Here is a 19,257-nt window from a genome sequence, read left to right as displayed (position 1 = left end):
TGGGTTGAGACATTGTGCATGCATTTGATCTGGATTTCCTGCATGGCAGGGGGTTGGACTGGATGGCCCTTGCAGTCTCTTCCAACTCTATGCTTTCCCTCTGCTTTCTGACTTTCAGGTAGCTTGCATGCTGCAAATATTGTTATTCTTATGCTCACGTCCCTTGGTATTCTCTTTGCAAAATCCCTCCACATGGGCTGGCTTGCCCCTTTCTGGGTTGAGACATTGTGCATGCATTTGATCTGGATTTCCTGCATGGCAGGGGGTTGGACTGGATGGCCCTTGCAGTCTCTTCCAACTCTATGCTTTCCCTCTGCTTTCTGACTTTCAGGTAGCTTGCATGCTGCAAATATTGTTATTCTTATGCTTATATCCCTTGGTATTCTCTTTGCAAAATCCCTCCACATGGGCTGGCTTGCTCCTTTCTGGATTGAGACAGTGTGCATGCATTTGATCTGGATTTCCTAATTTTTATTTAACTTTACTTGTTCTTGTTCTTCATTTTGAATATTGTATATGTTCCCATTTTGTTTTTTACTTCATATAATGTTTGCAGTGCATGTAGGAATTATTTATTTATTTATTTATTTTAAAAAAAATTAATTATTAATTTTTGGGATTTGGCCGAAGGATGGGACCGAGGAGGAGAGGCCAGGCACATGCCTACTTCTCCTTGCGGGACTTTGGTGGAAGCTCCGCCCCCAACATGCGGCTCTGCCCCTGGAGGGAGGAAGCTCCGCCCCAGCATGCGGCTCCACCCCCAGAGGGTGGAAGCTCCACCCCTGGTGTGCGGCTCCGCCCCCAGAGGGTGTAAGCTCCACCCCCCAGCTTCAGCCCCCCAGTTGTCTGAGAGACAGCAACCCGGCCCCCGGCTCAAAAAGGTTGCCTACCCCTGCTATAGTGGAAGGTGTTCTCTTGGTCCCATAACCATCACAAGCTCATTGGGTGAGGATAGGGTAGAGGGCCTTCTCAGTGGCTGCACTCACCCTCTGGAACGCCTTTCCATGGGAGGCTAGGATGGCCCCCTCATTGCTTTCCTTTTGCCAGTAGGCAAAAACATTATTATTCAAGCAGGCTTTTAATAGATAACTGTATCAGGGAGGCTTTTATGCAGAAGTGTACTTTAGATTTTTTTAAAAACTTTTGTATGGTTTTTTATTCAACTAGTTTTTAGCTAGTTGATTTTAATTGTTTTTAATTTTTTAAACAATTTTATCTGTGAGCTATCTTGGATCCCTTTCTGGGAGAAAGACAGCATAGAAATTAAATAAATATATAATAAATAATAAATTCACCCTCTTCTTCAGGGTGAGTTTATATCCTTAGGGGGAGGAGGTCACTGTAGCAGACAGTGCAGGGAACTGCAATATTATCAGCTGTACTATTGATATTAGTAGTGCTTTTCAACATTTTGAAGATTATTATTATTATTATTATTATTATTATTAAGCTTTATTTATAAAGCGCTGTAAATTTACACAGCGCTGTACATACAATCTTTTTAATTGGACAGTTCCCTGCCCTCGGGCTTACCATCTAAAAAGACATGACATGTCCTCATGAGTTTCTCAGTGTACAAACTGAACAGGCAAGAGGCCCAGGGCACTTTCATTGTGAATACAATCAGACCTCAACTTTTCTTGGGCTTAGGTGCTCATGATCATCACAGAAGTGGAAAAAACACAAATATCTCTAGAGGACTCCAAACCATATTTAATACACAAACAGTAGCTCTACTGACAGGGTAACTGGGCCTGGCCATGCACATATTCCCTTGCTTGCTCACCTGCTCCATTCTTTCCCCCCCTACTTGCCTCAGGGAATGCATACACCCTTCTCATGTTTCTCCACTCCATCCCCTTCCCTGTGCAAGTGAGTGAGTGAGCAAGGAATGTATGCACCCTTCCTGTTTTCACTTCCCAACCCATCCCTTTCCTCCCAGCCACCCACACAAGCGAGCAAGGGAATGCATGCCTTCCCTCCTCATGGTCCCTATCATATCCCCTTCCCCCCATCACCTGTGCAAGTGAGGGACAAAGAAAGGGAATGCATGCACTCTCCCTCCTTAGAATCTCGTTCCCATCTCCTTCCCACCTACACACATGAGCAAGTGTGCTCATGTGCTCCCTCCTTGTTCTCTCACATCACATCCCCTTTGCTCCCTATCCCTTGGAGTAAATGAGGGAATGCACACTCACTCCCTCCTCACACTCCTCTGTCCTAACCCATCCCCTCCATGCATGTGAGTGAGGGAACATATGTGTGACTTCATCCAGCAACCCCACCATTTTGATTTCCTCCCAATCACACTATTATTATTATTATTATTATTATTATTATTATTATTATTATTATTATTATTATGTTTTCTTATATCCCACCTTTCTCCCAACATAGAGACTCAAGGCAATGAACAGCAGATCTAAAACAACACAATTTAAAAACCATACAGGATTAAAATGTATAAATAGAAAATTTAAAAAACAGTTAGACCATTGTAAAAGCTAAAACAGTTATGAGTGAAAATCACATGTTACAAATGTTACAGAACATTTCCAGACCTTATTGATTTGCAAAGGCCTGCCAACACAAGAATGTCTTTACCTGCCACCGAAAGGACAGCAGGGATGGAGCCATCCTGGACTCTCTGTGGAAGGTGTTCCAAAGCTTGGGAGCAGCCACAGAGAAGGTCCTCTCTTGTTCTCACCAAATGTGCCTGAGAGGGTGGTGGGACAGAGAGAAGGGCCTATCTGGATGATCTCAATACTCTGGTGGGCTCGTACAGAGAGATACAGTCCTTCAAATAGCCTGGACCCAAGCTATTTGGTGTTATTGACGTCCCTGTTAAAAGTAGCATGCAGCACTGAAGGAGGCAGCAAATATACTGATCTGCTAATAATCAAATCTGTGAATGCTTAATCTGCAAATGTGATAGGGCAGTTGTAGTACTGCTTGCTTGTGAACTGCGTTTCTCTGACACATATATGAATACTGAGAAGTTTGCAGTTTATACCGTGCGCCCTTCCTTTACGTGGGGATCCGTTTCGGACCCTGCCGCGTAAGGGAAAAAACGTGGATGCTCAAGACCCATTCAAATGAATGGGGCTTGTGCCTGTGCGCTGCGGCAACAGCATGCAAGACGCACGCCACGGGAGCGCACACCATTGTTTCCTTCCAGCGCACGGTTCCCTTCCATCGCACACTGTACAATAGCATTAGCAATAGCATTTACATTTCTATACCGCTTCCTAGTGAAATTAGCACTCTGAGCAGTTTACAATCTGCAAGCCAGTTGCCCCCAACAAGCTGGGTATTTATTTTATTTCTTCATAGTGAACACAGCACTCTCTGAACAGTTTACAAGCTGCAAGCCAGTTGCCTCCAACTCATTTTACTGAAAGGATGGAAGGCTGAGTTAACCTTGGCGCCTGGCACCGAACTCAAAGTGTTGTGGCTGCAGTACTGACATTTAACCAACACTCCTTTGTAATAGGAGAAGGAAAGGGCATACTCATTCTGACATCATTTGTAGCTAGTTCTGTGGCATCAGCTTTAGGTCAACTTGTTAAATTCATCTTGTGTGGAATCATTACCCATGATAGCTAATGCCTATTCCAGTCTCATATTGAATGCATTTGTCAGGTCAAAATAACTAGATTTTTAAAAATTATTTTACAAGTGCAAAATTTTAATCATTAAACTTTAGGCAGATTGGTGAAAGTCATTAAAAATAGAACTACACCAAACTGCAAAAACTATGGCACATGCCTACATATATAACAGCACAAAAATCCTATAGAACGGTGCTTTTTTTTCCCTCGAAATGTGATTAAAAATAGTAATTGCTTGGAGCATATTGCAGAACTTAATAAAAAAAGAGCCAACTGTAAGCCCCTCTAGTTTATTCTGTAGGATTTAGCAGGAAGAGACTTCTTCATTATAAAATAACAACTTAAATGCAGGTAAATTAGAGCAGGTTTGTATATATGGATTATTTTGATTGGAAATTGTACAACTAGCAAGGAAGAGTAATTTAACATGAATGCAATTGGATTGTGAAGCTTCCTAATATTTTTTTTTCACTGCAGACTCTGCCTGCTGCACTGAGGGCTCTCAAAGGAAAAATAGCTCGACAGTGTTTGACGCAGGAACTAAGCCTCCATGTTCAGCAAAATCGTGCAATATTGGATCATCAGCAATTTGATTACATAGTGCGAATGATGAACTGTACTTTGCAGGTATTTAAAACTACTTTAAGCTTAAATCTTCCTTTTAAGGAAAGGGGGCTGTTTCAAGGGGTACACTTAAAATTAGCAAATAGGTCATTATGCATTTTGCTTATTTCCTTATGCCTTGTTATCACAAATGATTTAAAATATAGAATACAGTACATTTAAATAACAACAGCAATAACATTACATCAACTGAAGTAGTCAGCAGTGTGAGTACCATGAGCGCAATGACAAAATTATAAATGAAATATTATAAAACTGATTGAAGCATACCGGTGTGGGAGACCGCCGATGAGGTGACTGTGTGGCAGAGTCAACCTCCTCTTCAGAGAGATGGTGAAAGGCCAACGTAGCAGGCGGAGAAGCAACCGAAGCTGAAACCAACATCTGGCGGGTCTGAAGAGACTCTGCTTTGACCGGTACCAACAAGTCCTGTCTGGGTACCGAAGGGGCGGCAATGTCTTTGGAGGACGACTGAGCACCATCAGGAGTCATGGTCTTGGCCTTCTTGGAGTGGGAAGAACCATGAGCAGAACCATCTCCCAAATCCAAAGGCCTCTTCCTCCAAGAGCCATGCTTTGTCTTGTCCTTTTTGGAGGACTTAGACTTGGACTTTGTCTGACGTGCTCCTTTGGACCCAACATCCCTTTCTGGGACAGAAATGGCGGTGGCACTTGGCTCAGTGGAGGAGCTCTGGGCCACAGAACCAGCAGCTGCTGATACCGACTCCGAGGCAGCAGGTGCAGAAGTGGAGCGGGAGGCTGACAGAGGCAAGAGGCCTGTTGGTATAAGGCAGCCTTCAGGCAAGAATCACGGTTCTTCCTTGCCTGAGGAGTCAGCAACTTGCAAAGAGCACAAGACTTGGGATTGTGGGCCTCACTGAGGCAGAGAAGGCACGAAGAGTGAGGATCCTGTCCAGGGATCTTACCACCACATACGTCGCACTTCTTGAACGGAGCCAAAGACATCGTGAGCCGAATCAAAATCCTTAAATCGAAGTCATAAGATGCACCGAACGGTCAACAATACACGGCAGGGATCAGATCAAGAATGGTCAAGCAAGCCGAGGTCAAGATTTTTGAGAAAAACAAGCAGATTCCAACAGTGAAGTTCCTAAGCAGCTAATGCAGTGGGGGGAAAAGAACTGGGGAAAGAGCGGGAATGCGGGGGATTTATAAGGGATGGGTGGAGCTACTGCCAAAAAGTTGCAAAGTTAAGTTTGCCCAGTGATTCCAGAAGTTTTCCAAGCAGCACTGTGCAGGCACAGTAGAGACCACGAAGAAGAAATACCATTATAGGTATGCAACCTGTCCATATGAGCCCTACTAAGTGAGTGCATATAAAAGTATATACAGTTGTCCCTCCATATTCACTAGGGTTAGGGGACCAAGACCCCCATGAATATGGGAAAACCACAAATAACAAAAACACTGTTTTTACCTGAGAGGACACCTCTCTAGGAATCTCTAGGTCCTCCAATGCAACTCTGTGGTCAATGTCCAACATACACTGAGCATAGAATGGCACTGGAGTAGCTACAAATGGTCTTTCAGTGCAACTTTTAGTTAAAGTTGACCACAGAGTTGCACTGGAGGACCTAGACAGTCCTAGAGAGAACATATAAATGAAATCCGTGAATAATCAAATCCGCAAATATCAAATCCGCAAATATGGAGGGATGACTGTAGTTTCTTAACACGCACTCCCATCCAGCAGTTTGAGGGGAGATTTGTTAGCTTATATAGCATTTTTGCACAGAATACTTTTTTAAAAAGCAAAACAGAAACAGCTTTAACAGGTCCAGGGGCTACTGTCTGTCCTCTGGCCTGGGGCGTCGGGTATATACTACCCAAAACACCAAGTCACAAAATCCAAAGCTGCCAGAAACCCACTTCTGTTCTGAAAACTGGAATTTCACAGTATTAAACAGTGCAAGGGGACTCTGCAATGTATTTAAAATGTAAATTGCTGCTCTTTGAGATTTCTGAGAGGCAGTCTGCAGACGCTCATGTTTTTGGTCAGAAAAAAAGGCAATTAGGAAGCTTTGCAGAATCTATCTTGGGGGTTATGTATGGTCCCTAGGCCACATTTTGCTCACTCTAGCCTGAAATATACGGGCCAAATAAAATTGCTTCTGACCGCTGTGGGGGCATGGATTTCAAACAACACATGCCCCCAAACCGTCCAGAAGCCTCCCTAAAGCTGCCTAAGCTAGCCCAAAGCCTCTGCAAAAAGGATAATCTGACAGCAGCCTGCTTAGAACCGTGGTGGCACGCTTTGAGAGCAAGCCATACAGTTGCTGTGGTCCGAGCCCAATTGAGGCCAAAATGGCCAGAGGCTGCTCCTTGCCTCCCGTCTGCTTCGCCCCTCTCATAAATATATACAGTACTTGAAGTATAGAAAATCTCCTGATTGAAGCCTCGAGTTAGGGATTAACAATACATTATCTATATTTGCTGATAACACTACTGTGGAGAACAAACAGATTGTGAAGAGTTCCAGAAGTTTCTCTGCTAAGTGGAGGAATGAATGGACATTAAAATGATAAATTATGTATACTGAAACAACAACAACAACAACAACAAAAGAGCTTCTCGTGTACACTGATGGGATCTAGGCTGGCAGTAACTGGCCGAGAAAGGGGGTTGTGATAGATAGCATGATGAGAATGTCATCATTATTACTATTATTATTATTAATGTTTATTTATATAGCACCATAAATTTGCATGGTACTTTATAGCATCATCAAGACAGCATATAACCTGCCAATTGTGTACAATCTACAAATCATGAAATATAAACTACAGTATACAAAATCAAGCAAGTTACACAGTTAAAATACAAAGTGTAAAAACAACTAATACATATAATCAAATATAAAATTATAAAACAAAATTCCAAATGCTTTAGAGAACAAGAAAGTCTTTAATTCAGATTTAATACTAGCAAGAAAAGAGACAGTCCTCAGATGTTCAGGGAGGCAGTTCCAGAAGTACGGTGCAGCAAGTGAAAAAGGACAAAGCCGAGCCAAGGAAGAAGAAACGCTTGGCTGGGTAAGAAACCCCAAGCTCTTGGACCTCAAATCTCAAACAGAATGGTGAAGTGAAATAAAGACTGACAGATAAGAGGGAGCTAGGATGTGTAAAGCTTTAAATGTTAAGAGAAAAAGCTTGTACCCAATCCTAAAAGGAATGGGTAGCCAGTGAAAAAATGCCAGAAGTGAGGTGGCATTATCAAAGTGATAAGCTAAAAAGAATCTTAGTAGCAGAATGTTGAATGAAAATCAGAGGACTAAAGTGGGACAATGGGAGTCCCATCAAAAGAAGATTGTAGAAGTCAAGATGGGAGATAACTAGGGCATTATCTAAGGTCTTAGCAGAAAAAGCTGATAGAAAAGATCTAATTTTAGCAATATTATAAAGAAAAAAATCAACATGACCTGTCTACAGCCTGAATCTGAGGAGCGATGAACAAAGAAGAATAAAAAATAAAGCCAGGACTATGTGCTTCCTTCAATCCAGTGACCAGTTTCTGTTTAAAAAACTTAATTGAAAATAACCAAAAAAAAAAAAAAAAGAATCAGAAATAAAACTGCCAATGTCATATTGTCCTTAAATAATTACAAGGTGTGTTTATATATATGGAATAATCTGTAATATTCTGGTCACTTACAAGACCAGAAGAAAGTGCAGAAAAGGCACAGCCAAAATGAAGGGACTAGAGTCTGTGAAGACAGGTTGTAATGTTTGGAGTTATTTAGCTTACGAAACAAACAGAGTAATGTGAAACATGACAAAGGCCCTAAATGTATAGGCTAAATAAAGTGGCTTCCGGCTGCTTTGGGGCCATGGCATTTAGATTATGCATGTCCCCAAAGTGGCTGGAAGCTGCACTGAGGTCATGCTTACAATGCAAGAGCTGAACTTTTTATGAGCAGATTAAATCCACTTGCCTGCAGCCTATTTGGGACCATGGCAGTGGCCCCTTCTTCCAGGCCATCTGTTCTGGGCCACAGATATAGTTTTAAAAATGTGTTGCATACTAGAACCCACGGTCATCTGAATAGTATGAGATTCAGGACACATGAAAGAAGTACATTATCACTCAGTAGCCTAGATTTCGGAGTGGATTGTTGACTGTCAATGTGAACGGCCGTAAAGGAGGATTAGATAAATTCATTGATATGAGAAGAATTTTTGGCTGTTAGTATGACTATATTATCTCCTCCAGTATCTCTATGTATATTTCTGGGAATGGGAGTCTGAGGGCACAGTTGCACAGATGTCATGCCAGTGGACTTCCCATAGGCAGTTGATTGGGCACCATGTGAATAAAACATTGCGCTACTTAGGCCCTTAGTGTAACCCAACAAGGCCATCCTTATATTCTTAGACCAGCAAAAGATTAAAGAATCAATAACATTTCTGTGATGTTCTGAAAGAACATTCAAAGCACATGGAATTTTGGAAAAAGTTGAAATGCAAATGGTTTTCATTGAATTGGAAGGCTGCCTCTGGTGTTCAAACTGCAATGCAGCTTAATTCTACTTGGACATTACTACTATTTGTTGCAAATATTTTTTTACTTTCTGTCAAGGCAATTTGCTATTGTGAAACACTACCTTTCCTCTTCCTGCCTCCACTCAAATCACAGGTGATTACCTCAGTCCTACTACACTAGCCACATATGCATCACCAAAAATAGGAAATGCAGCATTTTAAAAAAGATTTAGATCTGCATAAAATTTGTGCGTGCTATTTTATATGTATAGATCCAAATTTGGAAGTAATTACTAAAATTTAAATAGGAATACAGTATATCTCAACCTGGCAAGAAAAGACTGTGACCAAGTGAACTGAGTCTGCTGTCCATGTACTAAGTGTTTGACACCAGAATTTGGAAAAGTTATTTACTGGCCTACAGCTCCCAGCATCACTTAATGAGTTCATCTAGTTTAAAGGATTCATGTAGGAGAAGAAGCAAGCTTGTTTTCTGCAGCCTCAGAGACTAGGGCACAGACCAATGGAGTCAAACTACAGGAAGAGAGTTTCCACCTAAACATTAGGAAGAAGCTCCTGACAGTGAGAGCTATTCAACAGTGGAATACTTTGCCTCGGAGTATAGTGGAGACTCCTTCTTTGGAGGTTTTTAAGTAGATGTTGGATGGTCATCTGTCAGGAGTGCTTTGATTGTATGTTCCTGCATGGCAGAGATTGCACTGGATTGCCCTTGGGCTCATTTCCTGCTCTATGATTCTAACTCATCCAACTGGTCACTGAAATGCTAGGACCACCATGATATTTGTCAGCTCTATAAGTTCTGTCTGTCCAGAGTTGTATAGCACGTTGCTATGATAAATTGGAGTCCCTCCATTTATCAGGGCCTTCTCCCCAGATAACAAAGAGTTCACTGTGGGAGGAGATACCATTACCTTGTGAGGAGAGTTTACATCACTGAGGGCAACGGTCCCATCAGATGGGCTGTTGGGGAGAAGGTTCTGGATGATGTTGAAGAGAGGTTAGGAGAAGGCCTGGGAGAGAGCAGCAAGGCTTCGACCTATGGGCCTGTCTGCCTGGTCTCTGGCCTGGAACCATGAGGAGCTTCTGGCCAGCAGCATTATAAATCCTTCTGATGTAGGACTAAGTTTAGGAACATTACTGGTCAGTGGTGCCAAGTTTGGATTTATTTTAATGGTTTGGCTGAAATGATCATAATCTGCAAGTTTGTGCTGGAGGACTAGATTGTCCTTCATGTAGTGATACCATTTTTCTGTAATGTTCCTTTAGTCAGAACAAAGCTTTTCCTTTAAGTACTCTGCCTCTTTGCACTCCTTCTTCATGTGCCTTAACTCGGCTAGTCCCTCACTGGATCGGCAAATACCAGTGGAAGTCTCAGCAATGTCCCAATGCATTGTTGAGGTGTGCAGGTTAATCATTGGGTGGTGGCAGTGTGTTGTTTTTGGACAGAAGGTGGTCTCAAAGGGTCCCATCCAGCTCAGCAGGAGTGGAGGGGGACTCATAGAGAACCTTCACATGGTAGCAGCAGGTTCCTCTGTTTCTGTCTTTCTCTTGGGGGAGGGAAGTGTTAGGACAGGGTAGGAAGCAGGGTAGGACTGCATAGTGGCTCAGCAGTTAGGATGCTGACTCTGACAATTGCAAGGTCAGCAGATCAGCAGTTCGAGCTTCAAGCACTACATGGAGTGAGCTCCCATCACTGCTCCCAGCTTCTGCCAACCTAGTAGTTTGAAAATATATAAAAGTAAAAGTAGATAAATAGGTACCACTTTGGTGGAAAGGTAACAGTGTTCTTTGCAGTCATGCTGGCCACAGGACCATGGATTCATCTATTACAAATCTATCTCTCTCTGCTTAGTAACAGAGATGAGCACTACTGTCTGCAGTTGGACATATCTTGACAATTATGTCAAAGGGGAAACCTTTACCTTTGGAAGCAGAGAAAACCTTCACAATTGCATTTGTAGCCTTCACAATTGCATTTGTAGCCCTCAAAAGCTCAAGATAATATATATAGTCACTCTCATGGTGTTCTCATAACAACCATGTGGGATACATTAGGATGAGTAGTGGTTGCTGGACCACAATCACCAAGTTAGGCAGCAGCATGTTCCTCAAACTGATTAAAGGGACGTTGGCATTTAAGGCCAAATTGGCCTTGTCCCAGAATGTTGCCTTCAGTAATTGATTGTCCATTTACTCTAGTCATCAACACTGGGGCCATACTCCATGTGTCCCATGACCAGTAGTGGCATGGATGGTCCTGTCAGAGAGCACTCTGGAAACCTCTTTCCCTGAAAGCCTATGTGTTTTCCTCTCTTTTGACCTTTTAACAGATGCTGAATACCTTTTTCTCTCAAAATGGCATTTGGAAATATGGTAACATAAATGTCTGCAATTTTCTGTGATTTGTATTTGACAAAATATATTTATTACCTTGTCATTTTTGTAGCGCTGTTTCCCTTTTTATTATTTTTATTTTTGAACATTCATATGATATATTTCATTTTTTATATCAATTTTGTTACCATCCTGGGTATATTAAGAAAACAAGGAAGAATAAAACATTTTAAATAAAAACAAAAATAGAAAAATTGGTCTCCATGGATTTAGTCTGAGTGTTAACAGTGATTTTGATTGCTTAGGGACAATAAACGAGGTTTCATTTTATGCTGCTTATAAATCAAATGTCTTAAATGGACATGCATTGAGCAAAATATTTCAAGCAATAAAACTGTTTTGTGGATATGTGTAGCAGAAGGACTTGTTGAATGAAAAATTTGACATACCTCATGCCCCATTTCACCTGAGGTGTTCTCATATATTAGATTACCATGCCTTGTCATGTGTTAGCATATTTTCATTCTTTGGCATTAACTAGGGATTAAATTTAATGCAGTGCTACAATTGCTCGGTCACAGTTGCTCAGTCTTTTACAATTTTCAGCAATTAGCTTCTCTTATGTGGCAAAAAAAAAAAAAAAAACAGTTACATAGAATCACAGAGTTGGAAGAGACCACAAGGGCCATCCAGTCCAACCCCCTGCCATGCAGGAAATCTAAATCAAAGCATCCCCGACAGATGGCCATCCAGCCTCTGTTTGAAGACCTCCAAGGAAGGAGACTCCACATTAGTATAGTAGTATAGCATTAGTATAGAGACATCTTAAACCATGGGTCCCCCCTGCTTGCTGTCTGTGCAAGGTTTTTTGCCTCCCACTTTTGGGTCCTTGCACTGTTTGTCTTGTTCTCTCTATGACAGTTTGACTATTTTCTCCAGCCCTTTTGCCTTCCAGAATACTGTCTCCCTCCCCAACATAACTCAATTTAAAGCCCTCCTGATCAAATTTTTGAGACTATTGGCAAAAATGTTTTTGCCAACTGGCGTGAGATGCAACCCATCCCTTGCCAGAAGTCCCTCCTCATGGAACCTCAAACTATGATCCAAAAATCCAAATCATTCTCCACGACACCATCTATGGAGCCAGTTTTTACATCTGCTATTTTCCTCTCCCTTCCTGGACCATGCCCTTCAACTGGCAGAAGAGACAAGATGACAACCTGTGGTCAGTTTCTCTGTCACATCACGTATCTTTGCCCCAGGGAGACAACACACCTCCCGAGACATCTTGTCAGGCCCACAAACTGCTGGTTCAGTACCTCTCAGCAAGGAGTCCCCCACAACCACCACACACCTCCTCTGAGGCTTAGCAGTGGCTTTTTCCTTTGGTGGTATTCCCAGGGTCCCCTGCTCTGTCCCTGAAGTCTCCCCATGCTGCTCTTCCTCATCATCCTTGATAATAGAGAGTCAAATCGATTCTGCAGCAGCAAGCTCACAGAACATTCCCTGATTTCCCTACTTCTATGTGTGACATTCCTCCACCTATGTACTTCTGTTGTATGTGAGGTAACCTCCTCCTCCCCAGCAACGTCCTCTGTGTATTTCCTGTCCAGGAAACACTGGTCCATTCAGGTCAGGAAAACCTCTTGCTCCCTATGATGCTGAAGTGTAGCTACCTGGGCCTCCAGCTGCTGTTCTCTCTCTTCTAAGAGGGCTGCCAACTTGCACTTAGTGCAGGTGAAGTTCTCCACATCTGTAGGCAAGAAGACAAACATCCCACAAGTGTTGCAGGTGATTGCAGCAGGTCCTTCAGTGTCCATACTGAAAAGCCTTAAGGAGGCATTGAACAAGACTGTAGGCTTCCTCTGTTAAACACGAGTGTAACGAACTCTGGTGGGCCTGGCCTTTGTCCCTAAATTCTGTTAGCGAGCTCAGTCAACTGGGACTCTAGTTATGTACAGAGCTCCTGGCTACTAGCTAGTTCCAGAGGCAAGTCTCTGATTCACTTTCTCTGAGCAAGTCCCCACAAGCCCCTTAAGGGAGTGGTGAAAAGTGAAGTGTAAAATTAAAGGAGATGTCCTCCAACACTGTGCCCAGGTGACCTTCTCCTCTGTACGCCAAACACTCCTTGATTATAAAAAATAAAAATGAACGTGAAAAGAAAAATGTGTGCGCCTTTAGTCATGCACCTTTACCTCCAGTTCTGTAGAATGAGGCTTCTAGCTCCTCCTCCTCCTCCCAGTGACCAAAAGAAATGGCTCCCACTTTAAAATGTTAAGCTCTTACCCAAGCAAAGTGAACACAGAAAACTAACATAACTATAAGTAAAACACTATAAATGAAATCTTTTTTTAAGGGTACTTCAAATTGTATTGGACTTTAAGCAAGAAAATGTTTTAATGTCACAATTTTATAGATTTTCTGAATATACTTTGAACTGAGAATAATTCAAAATTAATTATTTAAAAATATAATTTTACTATCTCTCATTGCTTGATAAAACATGGTTTGAAAAAGTTTTTTCAACATCAGTGCAGAGATGAAATGCAGGTGGGTAAGACATTCAGGCGTAGTGTTACAATTTGTAACATAGTGTTACAACTCACAAACACTCTGCAGCTAGGTTTCTCAGCCCAGTTTGAACTTCAAGCTGACTTGAAGAAGGTGACTGAGGACATCAGAACAAATGTGTGTGGTCTGTTGTTAAATATATGCTCATGTTCTTCCCCTTCCTGTATCACTGCCACATACATTTGAATTTGCATGACTGAAGGAGAGTATTTTATTTATTTATTTTGATGTTTTGTTTGTTTGTTTGTTTACTAGCAAATTTGTCATTGCAGTGGAGGGGGGGGAAGGAAGATATACCCATGGGGTACCTCTTCTGGGTCTTGAAAATCGGTCCTAAGATGCATGAAAATTAGTTGTGCATAAATCATTGTTAAATAGCAATAAATCCCTGCTCTCTTTATACATCAAAAGTATGTTTTAGTCATGTCACTTGTACTTGAAGCAATAGCCAAAGACATGGAATTTTAATCAAGAGTGAGATGTTTTCTTTATACAGATTATTTAATACATTCTTTATATAGATTTTTAAAAAACATAAAAATGACTTTTGTGACCAGATCATACATCAAAATATGTGAGTCAACTGTGATAATATCAGAGGAAAGCTATGAAACTAGTTTTGGCCTGCAAAAGGAGCAAAACTGACATGCATTTCTCAAGTCTCTGAATCCAATACTAAAAAGCATTGTAAAGTTAAAATCATTGTCTCCAATAAGTCCCCTAATATTTATATTTGTTTGCTATTAATATTTTAAAAAACTTAAAAATCCTCCTTGAACCTAACCACACTGGATAACTACCAGTCAGTCTCCAACATTCCTTTTTAGGAAAAGGATCTGTAGTGTATGTTAAGCGGGATACAGACCGCCAAAAAGAGGTGCCTCCTCAGCGCCTCTCTTTCCTGCACAGGAGCGCCGCAGCATACAAATTGTGCGGCGCTGCTGCGCAGGAAAAAAGGAGCTTAAAAAGTGGCTCCTTTTTGCGGTGCCGCAAAGAGCCAAAGATGGTGCAGTTACGTCGCAGCTGCGCAGCCCAATTTGGAGGCTGCGCAGCTGCGACGTAACCATTACGCACACCATCTTTAAGGCACTGTGTAACGGCGGCGCGTGCATGATGTACTAGGGTTGCAGGGTGTGTGCACACGCCACCCTGAGGCAATCCTAGCATGTCGTGGACACACTGCAAAGGGCCCATCTGGACAGGGCCTTAGCCTCCCAGCTCCAGGGTGTATAACCTATATACTGTATACAGGACAGAGGAGTGTGTCTATGTTGGTTCTTTCTTATGAATCTTTCGGCTGTTTTCAATACCATCAACCACGGTATCTTTCTGAGCCATCCCTCTGGGATGGGGCTTAGAGGCACTGTTCTGCAGTGGTTCTGGTCCTTAGTGGATGAGCAAACTCAGATATTGGTGCTGTGGGACTCCTGTTTGATACCATGTCTATTGGCCTGTGGGGTCCGTCAGGTCTCACTTTTGTCCTCCATGCTGTTTAACATTTTCATGAATTTTCATGAAACCACTAGGAAAGGTTATCTAGATTTGGGTGTTGGATGTCACCAGTATGCTAACGACACCCAACTCTGTCTCTCATTTCCACCCAATTCCAGGAATGCTGTTTCTACTGAACCAATTTCTCTTGTAACTGGATGAGGGCAAACAAACTGAAATATAATCCAGATAAGACAGAGATACTTCTGGCCAGCTGAAATGCCGATCAAAGAATAGGGACTCAACCTGTGTTAGATGGAGTTACACTCCTCATGAAATCACAGGTTTGCACCTTGCGCCTACTTCTGAATTCGAATCTAAGCCTGGATGCCCAGGTTTCGCATTGGCCAAGAGTGTATGCAGTTAAAACTGGTTCAACAGCTGCGGCCATTTGTTGAGATGTCAATTCTGGCTATGGTGATAGATGCCATGATTGCATCCTGTGTTTGTATTACTGTAACATACTCAAAGTGGGGCTATCTTTGGAAACTGGAAACTTCGGTGGATTTAAAATGCTACAGCCAGGTTACTGACTGGTGCAGGTAATTAGGCTTATAAATCCCCTTATTGAAAAAGCTCTGTTGGGTCATGATCTGTTTTCAGGCAGATGTCAAAGTGCTGGTTATGACTTTTAAAAGCCTACACTACTTGGGTCCATTGCTTGGTCAGGATCTTAGTTCCTGCCCATGTTCAAAGATGTACAGGGGAGGGGAGGCTTCCCCTCAGTCCCAGCACTGTTGCAAGCACACCTGGTGAGGACACAAGAGAGAGCCTTCTCACTTGCTCCTCCTAAGTGTTCAACTCCCTTCCCTGGGAGGTTGGGTTGGCCTTCCTCTGCTATTTTTCCACCAGCCCCCTTAAGACCCCTTTATGAAAGAAGGCATTTGTTTTTAAAAGGTTACAGCAGATGGAGCTTTTAATGGAAGGATGTGTTCCTATTTTATTATGTTTTAAATGTATGTTTTAAACTTCTTTTAAATTCTGTTTTTATTTGTGTTGTTTAAATAGAAGTTTGGTTTAGTAGTTTTACTAAGAGGTTTTTGTTTTGTTTTTAGTTATATTATGTTTTTAAAGCTTTGTGCACTACAGTGGATCCTGTGCTAGGAGAAAGTGAATTTTTAAATAAATAAATAACTTGTTTTGTTTTGTAAGTTTTGTGGGGTTCTCGGGTTATGTGGCTGTGTTCTGGAAGAGTTTATTCCTGACCTTTCACCAGCATCTGTGGCTGGCCTCTTCAGAGGATGCTGGCATGGGAGTGAGTGAGGTGTGTGTGTGTGTGTGTGTGTGTGTACTGTGTGGCCCTTGGTGTTTTGTTTTGTTGTGGTAGAGAAGGGGTTTGGCCTATATGTATAGCAGTTATCTTTTCAAATATTTGTGGCATTGCTAGTGGCTTGTTTTTCTTTTGCTGCCATGGTCAACACAACAGATATCTAAATAAATCAAAAAGGAATAGGGATCTCTGACTTGTGATGTGGTCCTTCCTTGTCGTCCCCCCCCCCCAAATAATTATAGCATGGTATCATGGGGAACAAGATGTTGGCCTTCAGTAAAGCCCAGAAGGCTGGATCGGGACCCCAGAACGGCTGCATTTAGCCCCAATGCCTGTGGTTTTTGAAGTTTTAAATCAGAATTCAAGCTCTACAAATATGCAACAACGTCAAAAAGAAGTGGTTCAGATTGTGTTCCTACAGACCAATGGCATCTACACCCTGAAACAGACAGTAGATGATGTTGTTTATCTAAATAAATTATAGAGAGGTATAAAATGAGGGAAATGCTAGTCATATCAACCAGTGTGCTGGAACTGATGGAGAGATAGTTTCCAGACAGTATTTGGTAAAAAAGACTAACCAGAGAAATTACTCTTTAATGACTCAGTTGTGAGTTGACAATTTTAAACAGAGAAATGCCAATGTGTGCTAATCTGATTCTGTTTGTCCCATGGGTTGTGGGTCTGCATTCCTGCCATTTGTTTTAACTTTAGTGTTTTCTTCGGCCTTTAAAACTGTAAACTCATCTGGAGAGTAAACTCATTTAACAGAAGGACATATGACTGATGGCTTAGACAATTCAGAGCAGTAGCCAAGCAAATATTTCAAATGTCTGGAAGTCTTCAACATCTATTAAGTTCCCCTTAATGTTTATGCTCAGTTTTTTGCCTTTTGAGGTTTATTTTGTTTGCGGGGGGGTTGCGGGTTGCTAGTCATATATGTGGCACATACAGGACTATTTACTATGGCGGGTTACAGACCGCCGAAAAGCGGCAGCCTGCACCCACCCCTTTCCCAGCCAGATCGGGGCCTCAGCAGTGAGAACGGCAGCCGCTGAGGCCCCGATCCGCCGCTTTCCAGGCTGCAGGGAAGCGGCAAAAGGCCCCTTCCCCGCAGCCTGGAAAGGGGTGTCCTTGGGGCTTGAAGCCCCAAGGACACCATGCGGCGGCAGGGAGGAGGAGAAAAGGGCCGCTTGGCCCCTTTCTCCTCTGCGTCGCTGGGCGCAGCCGTCTGAAGGCTGCGCCCAGCGACGCAAACGGCAAAAGGAGCTCCGTTTCGGAGCTCCTTTTGCGGCCAGGGAAGGGGCGTACTATGCGCCCTGGCGCGGCATGACAACGTCACGTCTGCACCACCCCGTATAGAGGCGGCGCGGTCGTGACGTCGTAATGGCGGTGGCCATGTGGAGCGGCCACCACCATTTTGTGCGCGCTCTGCACGTGCTAGGGTTGCAGACGTCCGAAAAGGACGCCCCTTTCTAACCCTAGCACGCGCAGAGCACGCACTTTTAGGCCCATTTGTAATGGGCCTAAATCTGTTACTATGTTGCACCTGTTGGGAATACAGGTATACCTCAGTCAACAAAGTAGATGTGTTCTTGGGCATTACTTAACAGAAAATGTGTCACTAGAGGAAAAAATAACATGGAAAGAATAAGGATAGGCTTCTGCACTACAAAAATGAAGAGAAATTCAACATGTTTCAGTAGAATTGTTGTCCAAAACTAATAATATGTTTGTGCAAAACAACTAGGTCAGGTAAGCCTTGCATAAGTAAAGAATAACATTTTAGACCATTTGGAGACTAGTTAAAGTCTTCCTCCAGAATGAACCCAAGGATAATCTTTTCTTTCACCCATCTCAACTTTTCTTAGGATTTCCATTTCAATAGCGTGGAGCAGTGGTTTGAGTGTTGGACTACAACTCTGGAGATCAGGGTTTTGCTTCCGGTTTAGCCATAAAACCCACTTGAGTTACCTTAGGCAAGTCATATGCTCTCGGCCTCAGGAAAAGGCAATAGAAATCTTTCTCGGAACAAATCTTCCCAAGAAAATCCCATGATAGGTTTGTCTTAAGGTTGCCATAAGTCAGTAATGACTTGAGGGCACACAAGAACAAAGCAAAATGGTGTCCCTTATATAATCAAGGTTTGCTTTTTGGAATTTTTAAAAATATATTTTCAAGCCATGGAAACCAACTGTACATAGGAAAGGTGATGCCATTCCCATTTATCATTTCTTTTGACATTTAACTTTGGCTGCATCTGCACTGCAGAAATAATCCGCTCTGCTCTGGTGCCACAGCAAACTACAAGTCCCAGAATTTAATAGCATTGAGCTATAACAGTTTAAAGTGTTATCAAACCAGATTATTTCTGCAGTACAGATCTAGCCTTTATTATGTCTCTATATACCTCATGCAGTTCCCACAAAAGCAGTACCATGTTACTTTTAACTTATTACTTCCCAAACTCACCAGTATTGTATCAAGCACCAAAGGTATATTAATTGTGTTGAAAGCCTGAATAGACTAAATGTCTCTGGAAAATGCATCAAAGTGCACAGAAATTAAACAAAGACCAAACAGTATAAAAACAATTAATACTTGATTTAATAGTCCCTGTTGCCCAAGTGTAGACAAGGTACATGTTCGATAAGATTCCATGGAGAGAGTATTCCATTGTCAGGGTGTTGCCCTTGAGCCGGCCCATTTTCTGTGGTTATCTGCTGTATCTCAGATAGTGTTGGGTACCCAAGAAGGTCATCTTATAGTATACAGTCACCCCTCCATTTGCACGGCCTTGGAATTCATGGCCTCGCTTATATGCAAGCGACAAACAG

At 42.3% G+C, this 19,257-nt stretch overlaps 1 protein-coding gene across 7 annotated transcripts in view; it reads left to right on the top strand.

Moving 5' to 3' along the window:
• SBF2 (SET binding factor 2) overlaps positions 1 to 19,257 on the top strand; it is a 364,188-nt gene that overhangs the window by 233,875 nt on the left and 111,056 nt on the right. For all 7 annotated transcript variants that reach the window (XM_042461173.1, XM_042461134.1, XM_042461050.1 and 4 more), the window contains one exon: positions 4,089 to 4,238. In XM_042461173.1, coding sequence (XP_042317107.1) covers positions 4,089 to 4,238 — 150 coding nt within the window. The remainder of the gene's footprint in view (positions 1 to 4,088; positions 4,239 to 19,257) is intronic.

This window comes from Sceloporus undulatus, chromosome 1 (assembly GCF_019175285.1).
Source record: "Sceloporus undulatus isolate JIND9_A2432 ecotype Alabama chromosome 1, SceUnd_v1.1, whole genome shotgun sequence".
Taxonomy (NCBI): domain Eukaryota; kingdom Metazoa; phylum Chordata; class Lepidosauria; order Squamata; family Phrynosomatidae; genus Sceloporus; species Sceloporus undulatus.
The sequence above is the reverse complement of the archived record's forward strand: the minus strand, read 5'-3'. Positions and strand labels throughout refer to the sequence as shown.